At 31.3% G+C, this 22,377-nt stretch overlaps 2 protein-coding genes and 3 long non-coding RNA genes across 7 annotated transcripts; 4 read left to right on the forward strand and 1 right to left on the reverse strand.

The window, feature by feature from the left end:
• The first annotated feature begins 202 nt into the window (after nt 1-202).
• LOC108742813 lies at nt 203-13,296 on the forward strand. Its single transcript, XR_001938726.2, has 3 exons — nt 203-358; nt 908-966; nt 13,108-13,296. It is a non-coding gene; the product is annotated as an uncharacterized LOC108742813 (long non-coding RNA).
• LOC108742812 (orexin receptor type 2-like) lies at nt 5,920-10,065 on the forward strand. The gene is made up of 6 exons (XM_018478141.1): nt 5,920-7,007; nt 7,301-7,448; nt 7,945-8,169; nt 8,401-8,560; nt 9,303-9,415; nt 9,822-10,065. Exons 1-6 carry the CDS (start codon nt 6,669-6,671, stop codon nt 10,040-10,042), a joined length of 1,206 nt encoding a protein of 401 aa, XP_018333643.1. The 5' UTR covers nt 5,920-6,668; the 3' UTR covers nt 10,043-10,065.
• On the reverse strand, nt 10,107-12,499 carry LOC108742811. Its single transcript, XM_018478140.2, has 6 exons — nt 12,329-12,499; nt 12,032-12,185; nt 11,711-11,960; nt 10,738-10,845; nt 10,545-10,647; nt 10,107-10,313 (listed from the first exon to the last, which is right to left on the reverse strand). Exons 1-6 carry the CDS (start codon nt 12,471-12,473, stop codon nt 10,162-10,164), a joined length of 912 nt encoding a protein of 303 aa, XP_018333642.1. The 5' UTR covers nt 12,474-12,499; the 3' UTR covers nt 10,107-10,161.
• Nucleotides 13,297-15,271: 1,975 nt separating the features above from the next.
• On the forward strand, nt 15,272-17,689 carry LOC112904410. Of its 2 annotated transcripts, none has more exons than XR_003231102.1 (6): nt 15,272-15,294; nt 15,664-15,782; nt 15,940-16,122; nt 16,284-16,467; nt 16,716-16,954; nt 17,095-17,689. It is a non-coding gene; the product is annotated as an uncharacterized LOC112904410 (long non-coding RNA). The 2 variants fall into 2 exon arrangements; XR_003231101.1 differs by having other exon boundaries at nt 17,415-17,689.
• A 2,527-nt stretch (nt 17,690-20,216) lies between these two features.
• Nucleotides 20,217-21,447, forward strand: LOC108742814. 2 transcript variants are annotated; one of them, XR_001938727.2, is made up of 3 exons: nt 20,217-20,467; nt 20,716-20,954; nt 21,406-21,447. It is a non-coding gene; the product is annotated as an uncharacterized LOC108742814 (long non-coding RNA). The 2 variants fall into 2 exon arrangements; XR_001938728.2 differs by lacking the exon at nt 21,406-21,447 and adding an exon at nt 21,097-21,354.
• Nucleotides 21,448-22,377: the final 930 nt, after the last annotated feature.

Below are 22,377 nucleotides of genomic sequence, written 5' to 3' on the forward strand. Positions count from 1 at the left end.
TTGTGTATGCATAATTATATTGCAATTTCATTTAAAAGTAAATTATTTATTGAAGTATGCAAACCGTAATGCACATGTGTTAAGCGTAAAGAATGCATTTTCACCTTTTTCGTTATTTTTTTCCGCGCGAGACAACCATTATTACCACCATAAACGTATAGTAAATACACTATTGTTTGCAGCCATAGATATGTTCACGCATATTGAGTATATTACTTGCTCAGTGGTTGCAAGTTGATATAGATCGTGTCTAACGCAAACGCGTGTACGCATTGTGTACGTTATAATAAGTTGTGGCTGCTGGTGTGTTTGCAATTGTTTTAACGTCGTAATGGAGCCGTGTAATTTTTCTTACTATGTAAGTATATACTTACCACATTAAATATATAAAATATTGACAAATGTAAATCTGGAGAAGCTGCCATACTGTATGGATAATATTAAAAAAATACCCAACAAAATGGCGTACTTATGGTATTTGTTCAGGCATTTTAAATAGAACAGATTAGGTATGTAACAGTCAGTTTTTTCAACAATTGAGGACTTTTGCAATGTTAAAAACTTACATATGTGAGTAGCTACCTAATTAAAATTCAGATAAAACTTATTGTCTATTGTGCGATCCTTAAACTATAAATTTAATATGCTAATGTTCTGTGCTTTTATGTCACGTTTTCTTAGACTTCCGTACACCCTTCTGTCATCTTGTCATCCTAATTAACAACCCTCTCTCTCTCCCCTATATACAACAACCTCCCAGCTTTTGTGGAATTTTATAACATTTTGGCGAAGGTAATTATTGAGGAAAAAATACTTTGATTACTGTTTACTTGTTGTTATCAATGGCATTTGTATCTGATCCGCAAGGAAATTAATGAAGAAATTAACTTTATTTAACTTGTTTCAGACTGGCAAACAGGAACTATTGTTAGTTGAAATTACGATAGTTTGCTTCAGCATGACTGGGTAAGTTTTTCATTTGCATGATATTTTGTGGATAATAGCAGAAATTGAATTCCTCTTTTTTTTTGTGGGTTGTTTGTTAATCTAAATGTGTACATCTACTTATTATTGTATTCAAAGTAGAAATTGGAGACTGTGGTAGACGACTAATTAAAAAATAAAAGAGAGACACTCAAATTACGACTATAAATTTGATCACTTCTAATGTGGGCCACTTATTTAACGACAGTTGAAAAATTCCATTTATCGTACAAAGATGCAAATAATGTCTAAACTACGATACAATAACCAATAGATTAAATACAAAATATACATATACATTTCTGTTTAACCGTTATTATTTTCGACGTGATGGTGGGGCCCCCTTGACGCTTGGGGCTCCGGTGCACCGCACCGCCTAACTGACAACTATGCGTCTGACTATGCTTATTTTATTTGGCTTTATTTAAACTGAATTATTTTATCGATGTTTGAGAATTTAAATTTAAGTGTAGTGTACTGTAATATAGAGAAGGCATGAAGGTCTTGTCAGAGACATATTAGAGGCAGAAACGGAAGTTAGGAGGGGTAGAGGTAGACCTAGATTAGATTACTGTTCGCAAAGACTTAAGGAGGTAGGTTGTTCTAGTTTTGGGGAAATGCGAAGATTAGTTCAGGATAGGAAAGAGTGGAGGTGCGTGTCCAATCAGTCTTAGGACTGACGATCTTATGATGATGACCTACTGTAATGAGATTCGGTTTGGTACATAAGCATATATTGAACATCGCATCATCTTTAGTTTTTTTTTTCCATCTTTAATCGTCATGGTTTGATCTTACACGCAAAAAGTTTAATATAACACCATTAGTTACTTTTTAACTAGTTAATTTTTGAATAGTGGTGTTTGTAAAAAAAATGTCCAATTACTGAAATGTCTATTGCGACCGGTCAATAACGGGACATTTAATTTTTGACCTGTGATATACATATATGTCTAGATATATATATATATATATATGTAGTACATGTATTTATGCACAATATATGTGTACATTATACATAGTTGGGTCCTTACGTGCTTGGTATTGTACGTTCTTTTATTGAGTAACAATTAATAAATAATTTATAAACTATAACGGGCACGTGTGAAAATATTTGTTTTGTAGATTTTTTGTTGAATAAATAGTTGCGTTTGCGCACTTTTCGTATTCAAAGAAATTTTGATCGTAGGAGTCACAGTTTGCCAACAAAAATTCTTCATTAAAGTTGAAGTTTGCGTTGTGATAGAATAGTACTAAGTAGGTACTTATTGAGATCATTATACATCAAAATAAGTGTTCTCGTTTCTAGGCATTGTGTGTGCAATTAAATGATGAAAAATATGTAAAAATTACGTAATTCTAATTTAAACGAATATGGATTTGATTTGTTTCTAATAAACCCCCGAAAGGCATTCAAATAAGTGGAAGACAGTTTGGGAAGTTTAAAATTTGTTTTGAAAGAAGTATGTACCGATTATTTGAACAAACGTAATTGCTCGAAAAAAATAGTATAGGTACCTGTCTCATCCTCGGTAAGTGATTGATAATTTCATATTCCGGAAAACAAAAGTTTAATTATTTTAATTTTAAATTCCAAGTTAATGTAGGTATGTACTACACTTATATGTATAGTATAGGTAATATAAATTTTAACTTTAAGTTGCAGTATTAATTCTTTTAAACGACTAAAAATCTAATACCTAGGCACTTCTTTTGCGAGACATATGTCCTTTAATTTATGTGACTTTCTATAGTATTCTCGTTAATCTTTATTTAATCGAATGAAATCAATTTTATTGCCGTACCTATTTAAAAAAAATTCGCAGCGCAGTTTTTAATATTGAAATAGCCGATATTGTAAATTAAAAAGATTCGTTAAAACCTTCCGGCCGTTGCGATAGAATTACTTTGTTGTTATAGAGTTAATTAACACCCTTTTGTAAAGAAATAAATCGACAAACCGTTAAGTGAACTGCTTTAAATTTCCTTGGATATTCTTGTATAAACAATTCAAGCATACACTTTTAAATGATATTAAAATGCACAGGAGAAATTTTACTTAAATCTATTACAGATTTATCAGTTCTCGATAAATTCGATTCTATCAAGATAATCCAAAAATAACAAATTTGCCTTAAGGGTTGTCAACCGATATATTTGATGTAGCCAAAATGGACGGAATTTTAAACTTGTTAATCTGTATTTTTTACAATTTTATACTGTATTCCTTAGAATAATGATACAAACAGTTATCGAAAAATGATATTGAAATATAGCTTATATGATAGGATAATAAATAATAAAGATGAGCACTCTTCAAACATAAAATAAATTGTACTTTGATTGTTTTCTCGCTTGTGTGACATTTGTAGATGCGGATGTGGAAATAATAATTCTTTTAACAATAAATGTAATGAAATTTGAATATTTGATTGTCTTTTTTGTTAGAAGGTCATTATTCTTAAAGCCTTATAGGTACCTATTCTAATCGGATCGCTAAAGTTTCGCAATAATTTATTTACCCGTACTGTCATATAATATGCCCGACCTATGTATGCTATTATTGATTGTGTTCCCAAAGGACGCGTAGGTAATTAATTTCACGATGAATTAACAAATTTTAGTAAGTCATCTCCCATGTTAACGTTTTCTAAATTATTATAATTTATGACAATTTTCGTATTCATCAAAGAAGACTGATAATCGCGACAATGACGGTAAGGGTTGTACGTGTACGTAGTAAATAAAAATAAAAAAAATTAATAAGCGTTGATGTATTAATAATATTTGTTAGTCAAAGTGTTAATTATCGTCATTTGTAATTGACAGTGTGACTCATTTGATAAATTTTTTTTTTTAATGACCTGTTAACATTCTGTAAATCAATTTTTAGCATTTACCTAATACATATTCAACCCACTGTAGATATATGTTCAGTCAATGAATTGCTTACTTTTTTTAATAAGCATTCCCTGTTATATAGTAATACAAAAATCATCTCGTGGATTACCCCGTTCTTCTAATCTCGAATTAGTCATCCCTTTTTCTCGGTACGATTTTAATTAATTTTATATGCCTACATCATCATCATAAGCACGCATAATAATAATCTTCGCTTTTCCCTAAAACTAGAACATCCTACATCCTTAACTATTAGCGAACAGTAATCGAATCTGATGTATACATGCGACCAACTTAATAAAAAAAACTAATAGTGGTAGAAAAATCATATGTATATATATTGGCTGTTTTCACATGGAATCTATTGTTTTAAATTCCTAAGTGATGTTACGGAGGTAGAAAGCAGTAATGAATCATAATAAGTTTGGAAAAACGTTCGAGTAAAGAATGCGTTGTGAATTTCTTTTAAAACAAGCGTTAAAGGCATAATACACTGCGTAATGTTTTCGTTTTCTGAATATTACCAAACTTTACGAATAAATTAAACGGAATAATGTTTAACATTAGAAATAAGTGCATGTCATACTCACAAGAAAAACAGTTACTTATAGGTAGGAAAACTTTTCCAGATTTATTTACGTTCTAATAGAAGATTCATAAATCTAAATTTATTTTGACGTTAATATATTTTAATAAATTATTGGTATTATTTCAGTCAAGAAATTTGTTGTTTTAATGTACCTACTCTGAAATATGTGTAGGCACTTGTATTAAAAATGATTGCTTTACAACTTCATCGGTTAAAGAAAGAATCGTTCTTTTTGTTTAATTAAGCAACTTTTGATTAGTTTCGTTTCAGCGCAGTTTACTTTTTTTTTTTATAAATTTAGTTTCAGACATCAGGATTCGTGATTAGCGGCAACGAAATCTATTATTTTTCAGATAAGAAAGGCAGAAAAATGAAATGAATTGGTAAAATGTTGAATAAATTTAAAAGGAAAATAACAAAACTTTCCTTGCAAAAATCAATTTTGATTTCATTTAATTAATAATGTTGTGTAATGTACTTATATACAATTACAAACATTCGTAAATATGTACATACGTGTGTACGGCATTTAAAGTGTGATTTTATTTGAGCTTGAGATGGAACAATAAAGACAATCCAATGCTTTATTATTCTTTGTTTCAAAGGAATCTCTTCTCTAGACGAACGTGATAATTTATCGAATCGATGAAATTCACCGTTAGCTAGAAATGATGATGAGAATTTTTTTTATCAATTACTGATTCGTCAGATACAGTAAACTGGAGTACGGGAAGGTACTTGTGTGTATGAATAAATTAAAACAGATATATTAGATAAAGCTGTAACAGTAAGGAGTGATTACTAATAATAAATGTCTTCTTAATATTTTCAACTTGTGTGCATGGTGTGGTGTATAAGGCGAAGATAGGCAGGCTTGAATGTGGTTAAACACTTTAATAACTCACGTCATTAAAAAAAAAGTGAAAATAATGCCGTTGTTAATATTAGCAGGATGATGTTAACGTGTGTGTTGTTTGAGTTTATTTATGGTTCAATCTTCTTCATAGAAATTACAAATAAGATGGATAGATTTAAGTGTCAGAATGGGGTAAAGAATGATCTATCGCGATGTTATTTATTGTTGGATTTCATAAGATAAAGCATGTCATGAATAATATATGAATAAAAGTGATATAAAGAGGTATCTGCTTCTTAATATTTTCACTTGGGTTGGGCTAAATGTGTTCCACGAAAAAAGAAAAACGAAATAAAACAAATGCAATTTTCTCTGACAATTTATGTCGAATTGATATTTCGTTATCATCATCATAAGGTCGTCAATCCTAAGACTGGTTGGACACGTACCTCCACTCTTTCCTATCCTGAGCTAAACTTCGCATTTTCTTAAAACTAGAACAACCCACATCCTTAACTATTTGCGAACAGTAATCTAATCTACCTCTACCCCTCCTAACTCCTGTTTCTGCCTCTAATATGTCCCTGAATAGACCTTCATGCCTGAGAACGTGTCCTACCAGCCTATTGATATTGAAAAAAAATAGGTATAGTCCTCAATTTGTATCTGAAGTTGAGAAAGTGAAGATGGTATATGATAAAAAAAGGTAGATTGTTTGTATAAATAGGTAATTACATAAGTAATCGAACATGGTTATTTTTTTTGGCATTTAAAACAACTTAATTGAGGTGGAGTGAAGTTTTAAATTAGGGCGTCTTCTATTTGAACTAATGATTGTGCATACCCTGTAGGTATATTTCTTTTATACATTTGAAAGTTTATCAGGTTCAAACTACGTAGTCCCAGGCTAAACGTACATATGTACATAAGTACGCACTATATTTTCATTGTCAATTTTATTTTATTAAATTTGTTTCTTATTGACTCCAATACATCATTAAATTGTAGTGTTTTCCGGCATCGAGATTGAAAACGGCCCATTTCTCAGACTTTTCGCAGATAAAATGGTTGTAGGTTACGTTGTGACCGTGTTAGAGAGATAATTGCGTATTTTTCTGACAAAATACTAACGACGACAACGCGTGGCGACCTTTAAGGCAAACTTGTATTTAGAATTCAAATTACGTGCATAATAAAAATGCGTTTATGAACACTTTAGAGTTTCTAATCTTCAATACAGTGCCTTAATTTTAGGAACTTGAACGAAACAAAAAAGAAAAAAATAAAATTAGTGGGTTGTTTATAAATTCGTAACATCGCAGTTTATGGAAGGAAGATATGAACACTTCGAGTGCTGAAAATGTTACGATTTCCGCCGCTGATATTGATCAGTATAAGATAGATATTAAAGAGTATATTTTCCCAAAGGGTTGGACATGGCTCATAATATCCCTCCACACTGTAGTATTTTTGATCGGTTTTGTCGGCAATATCCTCGTTTGTTTAGCGGTTTATAGGAACCACTGTATGAGAACGATAACGAATTATTTCATAGTAAATTTGGCGGTAGCAGATTTTCTTGTTATCGTTTGGTGTTTACCGCCGAGTGTTATTTGGGATGTTACTAGCACTTGGTTTCTTGGTAACGAAATGTGCAAAATCGTAGTATATTTGCAGGTGAGTTATACCTAGGTGAGTGTGCTCTTCTTAGAAATCTCAAAATCTGTGAAATAAATTATCTCATGTTAAAGTAATATTTGAAAAAAGTTATTAAATCTCTATGACATTATACCAGAGTTGATACCAGATTAATAAAAGATGTGATTGAAAACATTTTTTTAAGAAAATTATCCTGCACTGCCTGTAGCTTTTCTCTTTTGGTATGTTAATCTTAGGTCTCGTTATAGACGGATGTCACATACATGCTGTGTTTGTTTACTTCAACGTAATTTTCCGAATTGCCTTTTTAGAATGTCTCTGTTATCGTCTCAGTTTTGACTCTGACGTTCATATCTCTAGAGAGATGGTACGCTATATGTTTCCCTATAGAGTTTAAGTCGACCATGGGTCGAGCTAAAACTGCAATCGGAATAATTTGGTCTTTTGCTTTATTATTTGGTAAGTTTCTTACATGGTATCCCAAATTTGATAAAAACTCGAATATGAAAACATTAAAATATCCGAAATTCCGGCACCCTCAGTTAGACAGTCTGATCCACAAAACTAAGTGTGTAAGTCTGACAAATCTAACTGAGTATCGCTTGTTACTTTTTACAGTTAGGTAATTAAACGTTTTATGGAATTTCGTGTACTTTAAGTGTTTTTTTTATAGTGAAGATCCTTAGACAAGAACCATTTTTCTCTGCATGAAACAGTTGTATCAGAAAGGAATTAAATTGGTTACTTATTCGTCCGTATTTGTATATATCTAAGTGTTCTAATCAACGGAAGAAATATTCAAAAGGCATCTTCTTTAGCGATTGTAGTATTATGTCTATACAGCTTTCTGCTATGTTTAAGTTTGATTAGTGGATAATGTTTTTTTTTTGTTTTATTCGTTTTGACGTTATTGCTACGGAGAAAATACATATGGGTACTTAATTGTTATTTTTAGATGTTCCGGAACTGTTAGTGTACAGAACGGTTCCTGACGAAACTTTACCTTTTAAAACAATATTTTTTACCCAATGCGAACCGAATTGGTCAACTAGAACCGATACAATTTGGACAATTATAAAAATCATTTTGTTTTACGTAATTCCCCTTGTATTAATGGTCGCAACGTATTTCCAAATAATAAAAGTTTTATGGACCCCCAAACGTGGGAGTCACAGTACAGGTGAGAACATACCTGTATTGAAAATAAAAGTTAGAGACGTTCTTATAATTAATATACCTATATTTTAAAAATGGAGAAGATACATAATATATGGCCACTAAAAAGTTGTTTCAACTTTGTCACCGCCATTTTTAATTTTCATTTTTGGTTTTAACGAATTAAGTAACATTGAAAAATCAAAGGCGGTGCTATTCTAATACGATTGTGAAATCTAAGTAAAGGATTTTTTAGATATAACAACAAGAAACTCGCCGACTTTCGCAATGAGAATCAATGCTTTAGGTTCGTCTAGACAAATATGCTCTAGAAGAAAAGCTTCGAGAATGCTGGTTGCAGTAGTAATCATGTTCGCTATTTGTTTCTTACCAGTTCATTTGTTGTGTGTTTTAAGGTAAAAATAAGTTTTAACATAACACTGTTTTATGCGTATGGATGTTTACCGAGTTTTTTATTTTCAACTTTCTTCTTCGTATTCTAACAATAATTGTTTATCTTCAAACGCGCGTATTAAAAGTTAAAAAAATAATTTTTGTCAGATGTTGAAGACCCCAATGTGACAAAATAACTTTATCACTCGTGGAAAAGAAAGTTTTAAGTTAAATATACATACATATATATATTTCTGTTTTGGAAATAGTCAACTAATTTTTTTATTATAGATATAATATACATAAAATATCAAAACAAATAACGACCTCAGTTAGACTCTAAATTGATCCAATTACGAATGAAAACATATGTACAATTTTAAACTATTAAATAGGGTACCGTACTAGGGGTAAGCAGGTCGTGCTGGTGAATCTAACTGTTTAATGAGTTGTGTATGTTGCATATCCTTTATTAGGTATGTCGTATCGAATTATTAAATTCACTCCCTCAAACTGCTCACCCTGCTCTTTAATAGTCTAAAATTGCAACATTAACTTTTCAGTTTATTAGATTGATTAGTATGTGAGGATGGCCGTGGGTTTCAAAACGCGTATTAGGCTTTTAAGCTTTTTAAGTTTTGGATTATAGTGTCTCTTATTTAGTTCAGTTCCGCAAAACACCATACGAATTTCTTGTCGTTGTACAAATATGCATATTTAAAAATTTTCTTCTCGAGGATTGCTATATGTATGACATATTTGCAGGTTAACGGTTGGTTTAACAAATAGTGAAACGAATAGGGCATTTTCCTTAATTTCCCATTGGTTGTGTTATGCCAATAGTGCTGTTAATCCAGTTATATATAATTTTATGAGTGGTGAGTATCATCGCAATATGCACTACTTACCTACTGTTCATCCCTTCTGTGAGCAGTTTTTAATTGACAATTCGTGATATGTAGCAGTTGTTTTCTTTTAGAAAAATGTGTTTAACTCAGAAATTGGTGGCTAATCATTCAAAATTAAAACCCCAACGTTCTTAAAAATAATGAGCCGGGGCAAAAACGGACTTTACTTTTGGAAAATGCATACATATCTTAAATATCTAAACAGAGTGTTTTTCCTTTCTCGTCAAATAAAAAAATAAACTTTCGACTTTTTAGTAGTTGTTCCGTTTTAAAATACTCGAGAATAATATAACGAAATAACTGTTTTATTGTCCAAAACAATTATTTTTGGAGTAAAACAGCTTCTTATCGTTATTTTAACGTGACATGTTTTTAGGGAAATTTCGAAAAGAGTTCCGTAGAGCATTCGCATGTTGCTTTAGGAATTCGTCAACTGCAAGAAGACTCGATAGTGCTCTAACGTACAGAAATGCGCCAACGAATGAAGAAAATGTAGTGTTATTTTCTAGATTATTGCATCAGACTTCGAAAAGACATTGTATTGTTAATGCGAACGTAAACGATTGTAATTCGAGATTTTGTACATCGACTGTTTGACTGTTTTAATAAGACTTTTTAAATTAAACTACATAATTTCCACCAAGCTTTTAGTCATATATGTGTGTAGGTACATAAGTGGTACATGATAGATTATTTATTCTAATATCTATTAGCTATTAGTCGATTTCCAATTTTTGAAAATGTCCCTGTAAACCGCTAAAAATCTCACTATCCGTCGAGGGTCCTCCACGAAACCTCTCATCCAGTTTAATGCTTTGTAAATGATCGAAGTACGTTTTGTATTCCATGAATTTTTCTTTCACGATTTCTAAAAATATGTATCTATATGTATGTAAATTTTTTTATTAAATGTGTGTGTGCGTGTGTCTGCGTATTTCTTTTTTTTTTTTTTTCGATCTTCAAATTGCTAATTTTCTTTGAGCGAAAAGCATCGATTTGTAAACAATTCGTGAATAAAATTTACGCTGTAAATAAGTTATAACTATTTTTGCCTTTGAGAGCCTGTTTATTACTTATGTAGATATATATTGCATCGTACTTTGCATCTCTTCTAAAGATACGCCTTCCCCTCCTGCCTCGATTGGTAGTAGCTTTTTTGAAAATAAATTAAAACAAATTGATGAATCAGGATCAACGACAATCTAGAAAATTAAACGATTTTTTTATCCTTGTAAACAAACAACAATGAAATTATTGTGCCGTATAATATATTACTTTTTTTATATTTTTACCTTTATTTTCTTATTATTAATGACGGGTAAGATGATTTTAAAAAAGGCATCCCATCCAGGTGGAGTATTTATAATGTAGGCACCCTTAAAGTTTTTTCGAAAAACCTTCTGAAAATTACAATAGGTAAATAAATGATTTCATTTTATTTCGCCTATCAATACGTTGCAAACAATACAATAGTACATCATCATCATAAGGTCATCAGTCCTAAGACTGGTTGGACACGTACCTCCACTCTTTCCTATCCTGAGCTAAACTTCGCATTTCCCTAAAACTAGAACAACCTACATCCTTAACTATTTGCGAACAGTAATCTAATCTAGGTCTACCTCTACCCCTCCTAACTCCTGTTTCTGCCTCTAATATGTCTCTGACTAGACCTTCATGCCTCAGAAGGTGTCCTACCAGCCTATCTCGCCTATTTTTTATTGACTTCCATAGAGTCCTCTGTTCTCCTATTCTTTCCAATACCTCTTCATTTCTAACCTTTTCTACCCACGATATCCTCATCATCCGCCTATAACACCACATTTCGAACGCTTCTAACCTTACAATAGTACATAATAATAATAAAAATATTTATACAGGTTGTTTAGGTTGAACTGTAGGTACTTACATACTATGTTTATATGTAAATCAACTGTGTTTTAGCAGTTTGCCACTGAAACGAAATTTAGCAGTTGGTTGGCGTAATAGGTATTAGATACTGTGGTTTTTAACGATTAATTAATGACATCGTACCTAGTAAGACTGTTAAAAAGGATAAATTGTGTTTGTTCAAAATGCGATCGAATTTAATCATAATTAGAATTTATCTCGTATGTTTGTCTGTGGATCGTTCACGAAAAATAAAACATCATTCCCTTTAACTTAACATACAACTTAATATGATGTATGTAGCAGTAGTTTGAAGAAAATTTTCAGACGAATAATATCTACTTAGTATCTATCGTATTTCACTTTTTCACTTGCCTGCATCAAAGTTTGTGATTTCTTTAAAATGGATATATCTACTAGAGAGAAGTGGGCCATTTTTATACCCGATAAGTCGATTATTGCTATCGTAAAACCTATAAATCCTTCGGCAATCATGAGATCATGAACATTTAACATGTGAGCGATGATACAATTCCAGTCAAAATGATTGGGGTCGGCGTCTTTTATTTTTGCATAAAGGATGGTTTTCAAATCTTCTGTCTGATAAGGTAACGGTATGAAATAGCTGTTAAAAATAATAACGATACTTACGTTACATGTTACAGGAATTATTTTCAAAGTTATTATTATACTTACAATATATCCGCTACCCTTTTCATTTCGCTGTCCGAGGGGTGTTTAAAGAGGGCAGGAAAAGTTGAACGAAACGTGTAATAAAAATCTAAAATCCCTTTAGTTTCTTCCACACTGAACTTACCATACGACAAGAAACTTTTGATAACGTTATCATCTAAGAACATCCGAATACGATATTGTAAGTGTCCAAGTCAGATAGTGAAAATATTAAATTTAGACTCGCTACATTAGTTAGGATGTTTTGTGTATAAATAAACTTTTATATAAAAGTATTTTGGAAAAAGAATTGCAACTGACCGTGAATTTCCGGTAGATACGATTGTTTCTTCAGCCATTCTTTAACTGCCTGAATGTTATTTCCCAATGTTTGTGATGTTATTCCAAATTCAGCCAAAACCTTTTCTTCATCTTTTTTTTCAAATAACATACATTTCTTCGACATTATAAAGTCTTCTGTAACAAATAAGTGCGACTGTTCTCGATAAATATTTTCACGTTTTATAAATGTTAATTGACACTACATTCGTATTGCATTAAGTTACACTAAAAATTATAGTTGAATTGCTTGTAATTTTATCATTGTTTACTGTTACTTTGTTTTTATAAAAGTTAATTATTTGTATATACATGTAATGGGGTTTTTAAGTTAATTCCGTGTTTTTTTTTTCAGTTTACCATTTAATTTAAAAGATTCAAATGATTGAAATTTATTTACTGGAATGTACATATAATATACTGACCGATTATAGTTACAATTAATTAATTTTTTAATTGTTTACACGGAGGTTGCGATTGGTTTTGCACAAAACTCGAATTAAGAGAATATCTTCCTACTTAAAATATTAGGCAAATGATTTTGCACAATTAGAATGAACTTTGTTATTTTGTGTGCACACATTATATTTGATAAAATATAAAAAAACTTTATCCATTTTAGTGCCGATTTGTGCATTTGATAATACGATACCTACTTCCTCAAGATTTTGACCCGATTTATTCTTCAAAAAAACTTTTATTTTATAAAATACAAACGACTACGATATATTATTAGAAAATTGTTTGTTTTTTTTTTTCAGAAAGTAGTAGTTACAAGATGACAAATTGGTGTTGATTTAGACCACCTTCTTAAATGTTCTGCTGAAATTGCTGACCATTTCCACAACATTGAAGCGAACTTAATTGAAAATAGGACTGTTTGCTGTCTAGGCCAACATGGTCTGAAAGTTATTGGATCGAAAGGTAGGCTGTTTGAATACGTATTTGGGGTCATTTATTTTATAACAATTTTGCTTGTTTTCTAATAATTTTTGATGTTCATCTTGAAACGAATGAATACTACCATTCTTTTTTTTTGTGTTCTTTAAACTTATTCTGGGTTCAATTTCGATGTGTGGGATGCACTTCTAATCTTTAATTTAAAAACATTTTTTCTATTTTTTGGTAAATTAATTTCGCTCGTATTAAATGAACTGAAAGTACCAAATTTTATTAAAAATGTTGTTGGGAATCATTGTGAACAATTGTATATTTAGAAATGACCGAGCTACAATTTCAACTTTTGATTTAAAAACTTTTTTTTTATTGTATTAATTTTCTTTCATTAACCAATTTGCTAGTACTAAAATGCTGTTAGACCTTAGTGAAATCAGTTTTATAGTTGGGAATTACCGAGTTGTACTTTCAAGGTCCTCTTCAGCCAAAACCTTTTTTTTGTATAACGGCTTAGACTATTTTTGTTTTGTTGTTGTCGTGTTCTTTTTATTTAATCGTGTATTTGCGTTATCAGAGTATGATATTCGAAGAAATTTAACATTTTTGTCATAATGTGGAGTTTGATATCCCTAAATCAGATAAGTCGGTTGACGATAGTAAGTAAAGTTTATTTAGAATTTACGTAAGAAATCTTCTGATTTGATTACGTATAAATTAAACCATATAAAACATATTAATCTGCTAAAAATGATCAAATCGTAACCACAGTAAAATACGTTATTTTGCATATGATCCACAAACAATTTAATCAATTATCCAAACCTAATATCACAAAGACGCTTACTTATAGTTAAAAATGCCGACAAAAAGTTAGTTTTATTTGAAAAAATTCTGATGAACGTATAAAAATGTAATAAAGTAATAATAGTAACGGAGATAGATGCTTCTTTATCAAAAATAGCAATTGATTAAGAAGAAAAGTAATGTACCCCTTTTTTTTTTGGTAGCATATGGTTACAAAAGTTACTGAAGTCTAAAGTTTATTTCTACCGTTCCAAAAAGTATTTTATTGAATGTATGTGTAATGTGTAATGAAGTTTTAGTCATAAAACCCTTGTAAAAAAGTCCTGCACCATCTTTGGCACAAGAAAGGAAAAAACCAGCTGTGATTTTGAATTATCCCAAATGAAAATTAAAATTTCCCACCCTTATGCCAAAGAAAGATGCTTGTCAATTTTTTCACAACGATTTTGTAACTAAAACATCCTACGTTCCTGTATAAGATGAATAATACATTCTAAATGTTTTTTTTTTATATGAGCAGTCGTCTATATCATCTATGTCATCTTTTGCTTTTCTTTAAACACTTGAATGAAATTAATTGACTGCATTATGTATACGTATACAAAGTACACATTATGTCATCTTTTGGTACAAAATAACTACAAATTATAGTTAGTTAGTTACCTAAAAGCTTAAAATTCTAAATAATTAATATACATCAAGGTTATTAATAATTCGGGCATAGGAGAATTAAACCACAGAATCTGTTTGTTAATATTACTATATATAATTACTAGAAAAACTTTAATTGCGTGCAATTTTTTTAAAAATAACAATAAGGTAGTTCTAAAATGTTATACTGCAATTAGCTAGTTTCTTAATTTCATTCGTTTAATGTTTATAAATTCAACTTGTCCGTTTGGTCGAATTTTATTATATCCAAAGATGCATATATATCTTTGCGAGTAGTGATCAGGCGATGGAACTTGCACGAAGCAAAAACGCAGATAAATTGAATTCTGTAAAACGGGGATGAAATTAAGCACGCGATTGGTTACAGCGTCGCAGACAGCGAATTTAACTCATCTGATTGGCGTTTGTCTACGTCATCAGTGCTTCATGTGGTAGCAATCGCAATTTTGCGACAAGCCTGAGAGGCGTTTTGTTCATTATAAGTTCATAAAGTTTCGAGGTGGAAGGACGTGTTTTCGCGTCTCTTAAATTCAACTTATCGAGCTATTAGTTTTAATTTGTTCTTCGTCTGAAAGGTTAGTTGTTAGTTTGATTGATTCACATTCTATTACTATTATTCGTATTTGCCCACAGCATAAATTAATTTGACAAAATTGTTAAGGGTTATATCTTCAGACATCAGAAGGCTACGTCGCCATTTTTAATGTTTTGTTATTTTATTGGCTTTTAATTGGTTTTTTATTACATGTTTTTGTTTTATTTCTTGTTTCATTTATTTAATAGGAGTGTTTAATTGTTTTTTTTTTTAACCATTTTCCGCATATATTTTGACTTTCATTTGAGAGAAAGGGAGAAAAGTGAAAAGGATTAAATATTTAAATTTTCTGCGTAACAGATATCTATTAAATTAATTAGTTAATAATTGTTTTTGTCCGTTTACACAGATTGGCCAACAATTGTGAGAGATTGGAACTGATATCTTTGCTTACTGAAAAGATAAGTCGTCTCCTATGGTGTTTTAGCTGTTAACCTTTCATCTTGGAGGCTCTTGTAGTTAATTAAGGTGAGCATGCATACTATACTTTCTATATGTAGTGTATTTATTTGATATTAACAAAGAAAAAGATTCAGCATTACTTTAACAATGTATCGTGCACTTAATTTACTTAATACTTAATTAATTATATCTGAACACTTTTTCATAAGATTTCATTTTACAGGAACATTAGAAGAACTCGGGATACCATTAAATTACGAAAGTATAGAGCGTTGGTTGTATTAGTCCTCATTTGCCCCAGAAAGTAGCTGTGCCCATGATTCTAAAGAAAGCATGAAAGTGCCTTTTTTCCGTTGGGATCGAAGCTGTTAAATTTTCATCCCGGATGCTCTTGTAGTTAATTAAGGTGAGCATACATGCTGTATTATATATACGTAGTGTATTTGTTTGATATTAGAAGACAAAAGGGTACGGTGTTACTTTAACAATTTATTTATCTACTTAGTAGGGGGTCTTTTTTTATTTTTATTATATTTGAATACTTTTTTATAATATTTGATTTTACAGGGATGTTAGAAGAACTCCAGATGCCATTAAATTGTGGAGCATTGATTGTGTTGGTTCTCATTGACTCCAAAAAGTGACTGTTCCTATGGTCATAAAGAATGCATGAAAGTGCCTTTCCATTGGGAACGGAGACAATGTGCGGAAGAAATGTGCTGCTGAGGGAGGGATTTATGACAATAAACTGGTATGTAACAGTATCAATTAAAATTAGTAAATGAGGATCCCAGGAACTTGATTTCTTGGACATTTGTAACTTACTTCAATAGACAACTTTTCAGAAATGGAAAAAGCAGAATTATTGTGGAACTGACCTTTCCATCAATGTGAAAGTTAATTTCTAACTTTACCACTATATCGCCACATGAAAATATTACTCATTTACTTTCTTTAAAAGTGATAATTAATTACCTTTTCTTATCTGTTTCTATATAGATTGCCCCACAAATGACGAGGGATTGCAGTTAATTTTGATGCTACTGAAGCAACCGATGCTTTTGATGTCTTCACTTTGCAACATTATGTAGTCAACTTTTACCGTAACAACAGGAGGCAGTTGGAAATTAATTAATTTGGAAGAGACTGGAACAACAGATTGTTTGCAGTGGTATCCCTCCTAGATTTGGTTTGCTCATCACACTGGTAGACTTTAGAACGCCATTTCTACAATTAAGGTGAGAATACACGACTTAATTAGTATTAATTGCTCTTTATTAATCTGTTATAAAATTTCTGTTACAATTACCGATTGTAAACAGTATAAATTGAGGTTATTGTGTGCATCTATATCTCTAACAGTTCTTATTTCCCACAGAATAAATTGACATTTATCATTGATCTGTCTATGGAGTTTATCTATCTATGAAGTTTAACTATCTATGGAGTTTATATATCTATGAAGTTTAACTCTCTATGGATTTTCTATTTAACCTTTTGCTATTGTCTGCATCCTAAATTGACGTCGAATTATTTGACATTTATCTATGCCGTGATCTATGGTTGTGATGTAAAATGGCGTTGAAATAACGCTTGTTAATTTATAATTCAACTAGTTTTACTTGTGTTTTGATGCGTTTTTATTCGTGTTTCTTAATTATAAGTGTAATTAATGTGCTTTTTTGTCCTTTTGTGCAGGTCATACAGTAACTGAGAGAGAATTAATGTTCAGTTTGTTTATACTGAAATAGGCAATGTCTACATGGGTGTGGTCTTTCGTGGATTATATACTTGATTTGCTATTTCTTCTTCGCCTTGTAACATCGTGCAGTTAATTTTCAACTCATGAGTGAGAGCAAGTGGATATTTGAATTCCACTGAAGTAAGAAATTCTCTGCTACGGTGTTCCTCTTGGAATTGGTTTGCTTTTTGCACCTGTAAACTTTGGAACGTTACGTTCTACAATTAAACAATTAATAAAGCATGAAAGTGCCTTTTTTCCATTGGGAACGAAGACAGTGTGCTGAAAAAAGGATTTATGACATTGAAGTGGTATGTAACAGTATCCGTTAAAAATAGTAAATGATATCTTTAGATAACTTCAATTTCTTAGACATTTATAACTTGCTTCAATAGACAACTTTTAAACAACGTTTCAGAAATGGCAGAAGCAGAATTAATGTGGAACAGATTTTTCCATTAGTGTGCATGTTACTGACTTATTCGATTTAAAAATGGTAATTACTTTTTCTTGCCTGTTTCTATATAGATTATCCCACAAATGAGAAGGAATTGCAGTTAATTTTGATGCTACTGAAGCAACCGATGCTTTTGATGTCTTCACCTTGCAACATCATGCAGTTAATTTTTGCCGTAACAACTGGAACAACCAATTGTCTGCAGTGGTATCCCTCCTAGATTTGGTTTGCTCATCACACTGGTAGACTTTAGAACGCCATTTCTACAATTAAGGTGAGAATACACGACTTAATTAGTATTAATTGCTCTTTATTAATCTGTTATAAAATTTCTGTTACAATTACCGATTGTAAACAGTATAAATTGAGGTTATTGTGTGCATCTATATCTCTTTAACAGTTCTTATTTCCCACAGAATAAATTGACATTTATCATTGATCTGTCTATGGAGTTTATCTATCTAGGAAGTTTAACTATCTATGGAGTTTATATATCTATGGAGTTTCAATTTAACCTTTCTCTAGTGTCTGCATTGTAAATTGACGTGATATTTGACACTATTTGTATGTCGATTATGGTCGTGATCTATGGTTGCGATGTAAAATGGCGTGGAAGTAACGCTTGTTATTTTATAATTCAACCAATTTTACTTGCTTTTTGATGCGTTTTTATTTGTGTTTTAATTATAAGTGTAATTAATATGTTTTTTTTGTCCTTTCTGCAGGTTATACAACAAACGAGAGAGAATTAATGTTCAGTTTGGTTATACTGAAACAGCCAGTGTCTACATGGGTGTGGTCCTTCCTGGATTATATTCTTGATTTGCTGTTTCGTCTTCGCCTTGTAACATCATGCAGTTAATTTTCAACCCATGAGCGAGTGCAGCTGGATATTTATTTGAATTCCACCGAAATAAGAAAATCTCTGCTACAGTATTCTTCCTGGAGTTGGTTTACTTTTTACACCTGTAAACTTTGGAATGTTACGTTCTATAATTAATTAAGGTGAGAATACTTGATATACTTAATTTCAATTGCTCTTTATTAATCTGTTTGCCACCGTATCTGTTTCAGATCGACGTTGGAGAAGACAAAGATGACCCAGTAGTTGAAATAGTTCTTTATCTTGCATGCTCTATCTAGTAGAATTCATTAAGTTCGTTTTATTCAAATTAATTTTTTATTTTGCATGTTTTTTTTGTTTTTGTAGTTGTAGTTTCTTATAGTTTATTTGATTTAGTTTNGTAAGAGCGGCAAGATAATCAATAAAATTTCAAAGCGAATACAATAAAAAGCATCATATTCTCTACATAAACTGTCATACCATCATTATTTAAATGCAAGATTAGGGAGAAAAAAGCCCCCCTAACCTTCTTAGACCCATATATTTATTAATTACACTAATTACAACATATTTATTTCAAGTAATAGTTTAATACATACTATATATAACGTATTTAATAATTACAACACCAGGAAAATAATTAACAGTTTACAGTGTAAAAAGAAAATACCTGTAAGAGAAAGAAAACAAATCACATTTATATGCAATAAAAAACCTTATATTACGTACGAACTGTTATATTACCATTTCAACACAAGATTAAGGAGAAAAAGTCTCCCTAACCATCTGTGGCCTCCACATCTCCCATTATATATAACGTATTTAATAATTACAAAACCAGGAAAATAATGAACAGTTTACAGAGTAAAAGGAAAATACCTGTAAGAGAAAGAAAACAAATCACATTTATATGCAATAAAAAATCTTATATTACTTACGAACTGTTATATTACCATTTCAANTTTTTAATTTTGTTCTCAGCCTTAAACAACAGTAAAGAATAAAATAGCACAAATACTGTAAAAAGAAAGTTTTTTGTGTCAAGTTTTGAAAATGAGCAGAACCATCGTGTGTTCAGGAACAGCTAAACAATTTGAAAGAAAGCTGAAGTTAATCCCGCGCTTTATTTCTGAACTTGGAAAAAGACCCGATGCAACTTATGCTCTCCTGATACAAATGTTGAAATTTATGAAAATTTTCAGTTTTATGCCAAATACGAGGGTTAGTCGAAAAGTAATGGTAAATTCAAAAGGTGTTTCTTGAAATTTGATTTTTCCATAACTTTTTGACTAGCCCTCGTATACGACGCAAAAGTGAAAATTTTGTTAAATCTGAAAATTTGTATTAGGAGAGCATAAGTCGCGAAAGATCTTTTTCAGAATTCCAATTTTTAGCGCGGGATCAACTATATACGGCAGNCAAAAGGGTACGGTGTTACTTTAACAATTTATTTATCTACTTAGTAGGGGGTCTTTTTTTATTTTTATTATATTTGAATACTTTTTTATAATATTTGATTTTACAGGGATGTTAGAAGAACTCCAGATGCCATTAAATTGTGGAGCATTGATTGTGTTGGTTCTCATTGACTCCAAAAAGTGACTGTTCCTATGGTCATAAAGAATGCATGAAAGTGCCTTTCCATTGGGAACGGAGACAATGTGCGGAAGAAATGTGCTGCTGAGGGAGGGATTTATGACAATAAACTGGTATGTAACAGTATCAATTAAAATTAGTAAATGAGGATCCCAGGAACTTGATTTCTTGGACATTTGTAACTTACTTCAATAGACAACTTTTCAGAAATGGAAAAAGCAGAATTATTGTGGAACTGACCTTTCCATCAATGTGAAAGTTAATTTCTAACTTTACCACTATATCGCCACATGAAAATATTACTCATTTACTTTCTTTAAAAGTGATAATTAATTACCTTTTCTTATCTGTTTCTATATAGATTGCCCCACAAATGACGAGGGATTGCAGTTAATTTTGATGCTACTGAAGCAACCGATGCTTTTGATGTCTTCACTTTGCAACATTATGTAGTCAACTTTTACCGTAACAACAGGAGGCAGTTGGAAATTAATTAATTTGGAAGAGACTGGAACAACAGATTGTTTGCAGTGGTATCCCTCCTAGATTTGGTTTGCTCATCACACTGGTAGACTTTAGAACGCCATTTCTACAATTAAGGTGAGAATACACGACTTAATTAGTATTAATTGCTCTTTATTAATCTGTTATAAAATTTCTGTTACAATTACCGATTGTAAACAGTATAAATTGAGGTTATTGTGTGCATCTATATCTCTTTAACAGTTCTTATTTCCCACAGAATAAATTGACATTTATCATTGATCTGTCTATGGAGTTTATCTATCTAGGAAGTTTAACTATCTATGGAGTTTATATATCTATGGAGTTTCAATTTAACCTTTCTCTAGTGTCTGCATTGTAAATTGACGTGATATTTGACACTATTTGTATGTCGATTATGGTCGTGATCTATGGTTGCGATGTAAAATGGCGTGGAAGTAACGCTTGTTATTTTATAATTCAACCAATTTTACTTGCTTTTTGATGCGTTTTTATTTGTGTTTTAATTATAAGTGTAATTAATATGTTTTTTTTGTCCTTTCTGCAGGTTATACAACAAACGAGAGAGAATTAATGTTCAGTTTGGTTATACTGAAACAGCCAGTGTCTACATGGGTGTGGTCTTTCCTGGATTATATTCTTGATTTGCTGTTTCGTCTTCGCCTTGTAACATCATGCAGTTAATTTTCAACCCATGAGCGAGTGCAACTGGATATTTATTTGAATTCCACTGAAATAAGAAATTCGCTGCTACAGTATTTCTCCTGGAGTTGGTTTACTTTTCACACCTGTAAACTTTGGAATGTTACGTTCTATAATTAATTAAGGTGAGGATACTTGATATAATTAATTTTAATTGCTCTTTATTAATCTGTTTGCCACCGTATCTGTTTCAGATCGACGTTGGAGAAGACAAAGATGACCCAGTAGTTGAAATAGTTCTTTATCTTGCATGCTCTATCTAGTAGAATTCATTAAGTTCGTTTTATTCAAATTAATTTTTTATTTTGCATGTTTTTTTTGTTTTTGTAGTTGTAGTTTCTTATAGTTTATTTGATTTAGTTTTTATTTTGCATGCTTATTTTTGTTCATTTTGTTTGAAGTAATTGTTGATTGTAGATGTTTTTATTTTTTTTTGTTTGTAGTAGTAGTGTAGTAGTAGCACTAACTCGTTTAGTAGTTGTAGTGTAGTCTAACATGTCTCTTGCTTACCTCTTCGCTTAGCTTACTGCATATTCTTACTAAATTGCTTTGCATTTACCCTACGAGTTCTACATGATTCAACGTTTCGTTATCGTGTGTGTTTCTTCTCACCCTTGTGGAATTAGGGAGGGCCTCCCCGAACGACTTCCCTTGGGCTTAGCTATTTAGTTGATCTTAAAAGTGTCTTATACACTTTTCGCGAGTCTACTCTAGCGTTACTTCCTTTCAGACAGGGTACAGTGGGTTATCTGGAATAGGAGCAATAGGCGACTGCCCAGCTTGCCTTGGCGAAATCTGTCCGATCTTCTCTACCAAA

This window comes from Agrilus planipennis, unplaced genomic scaffold, assembly GCF_000699045.2.
Source record: "Agrilus planipennis isolate EAB-ADULT unplaced genomic scaffold, Apla_2.0 scaffold40, whole genome shotgun sequence".
NCBI lineage: Eukaryota > Metazoa > Arthropoda > Insecta > Coleoptera > Buprestidae > Agrilus > Agrilus planipennis.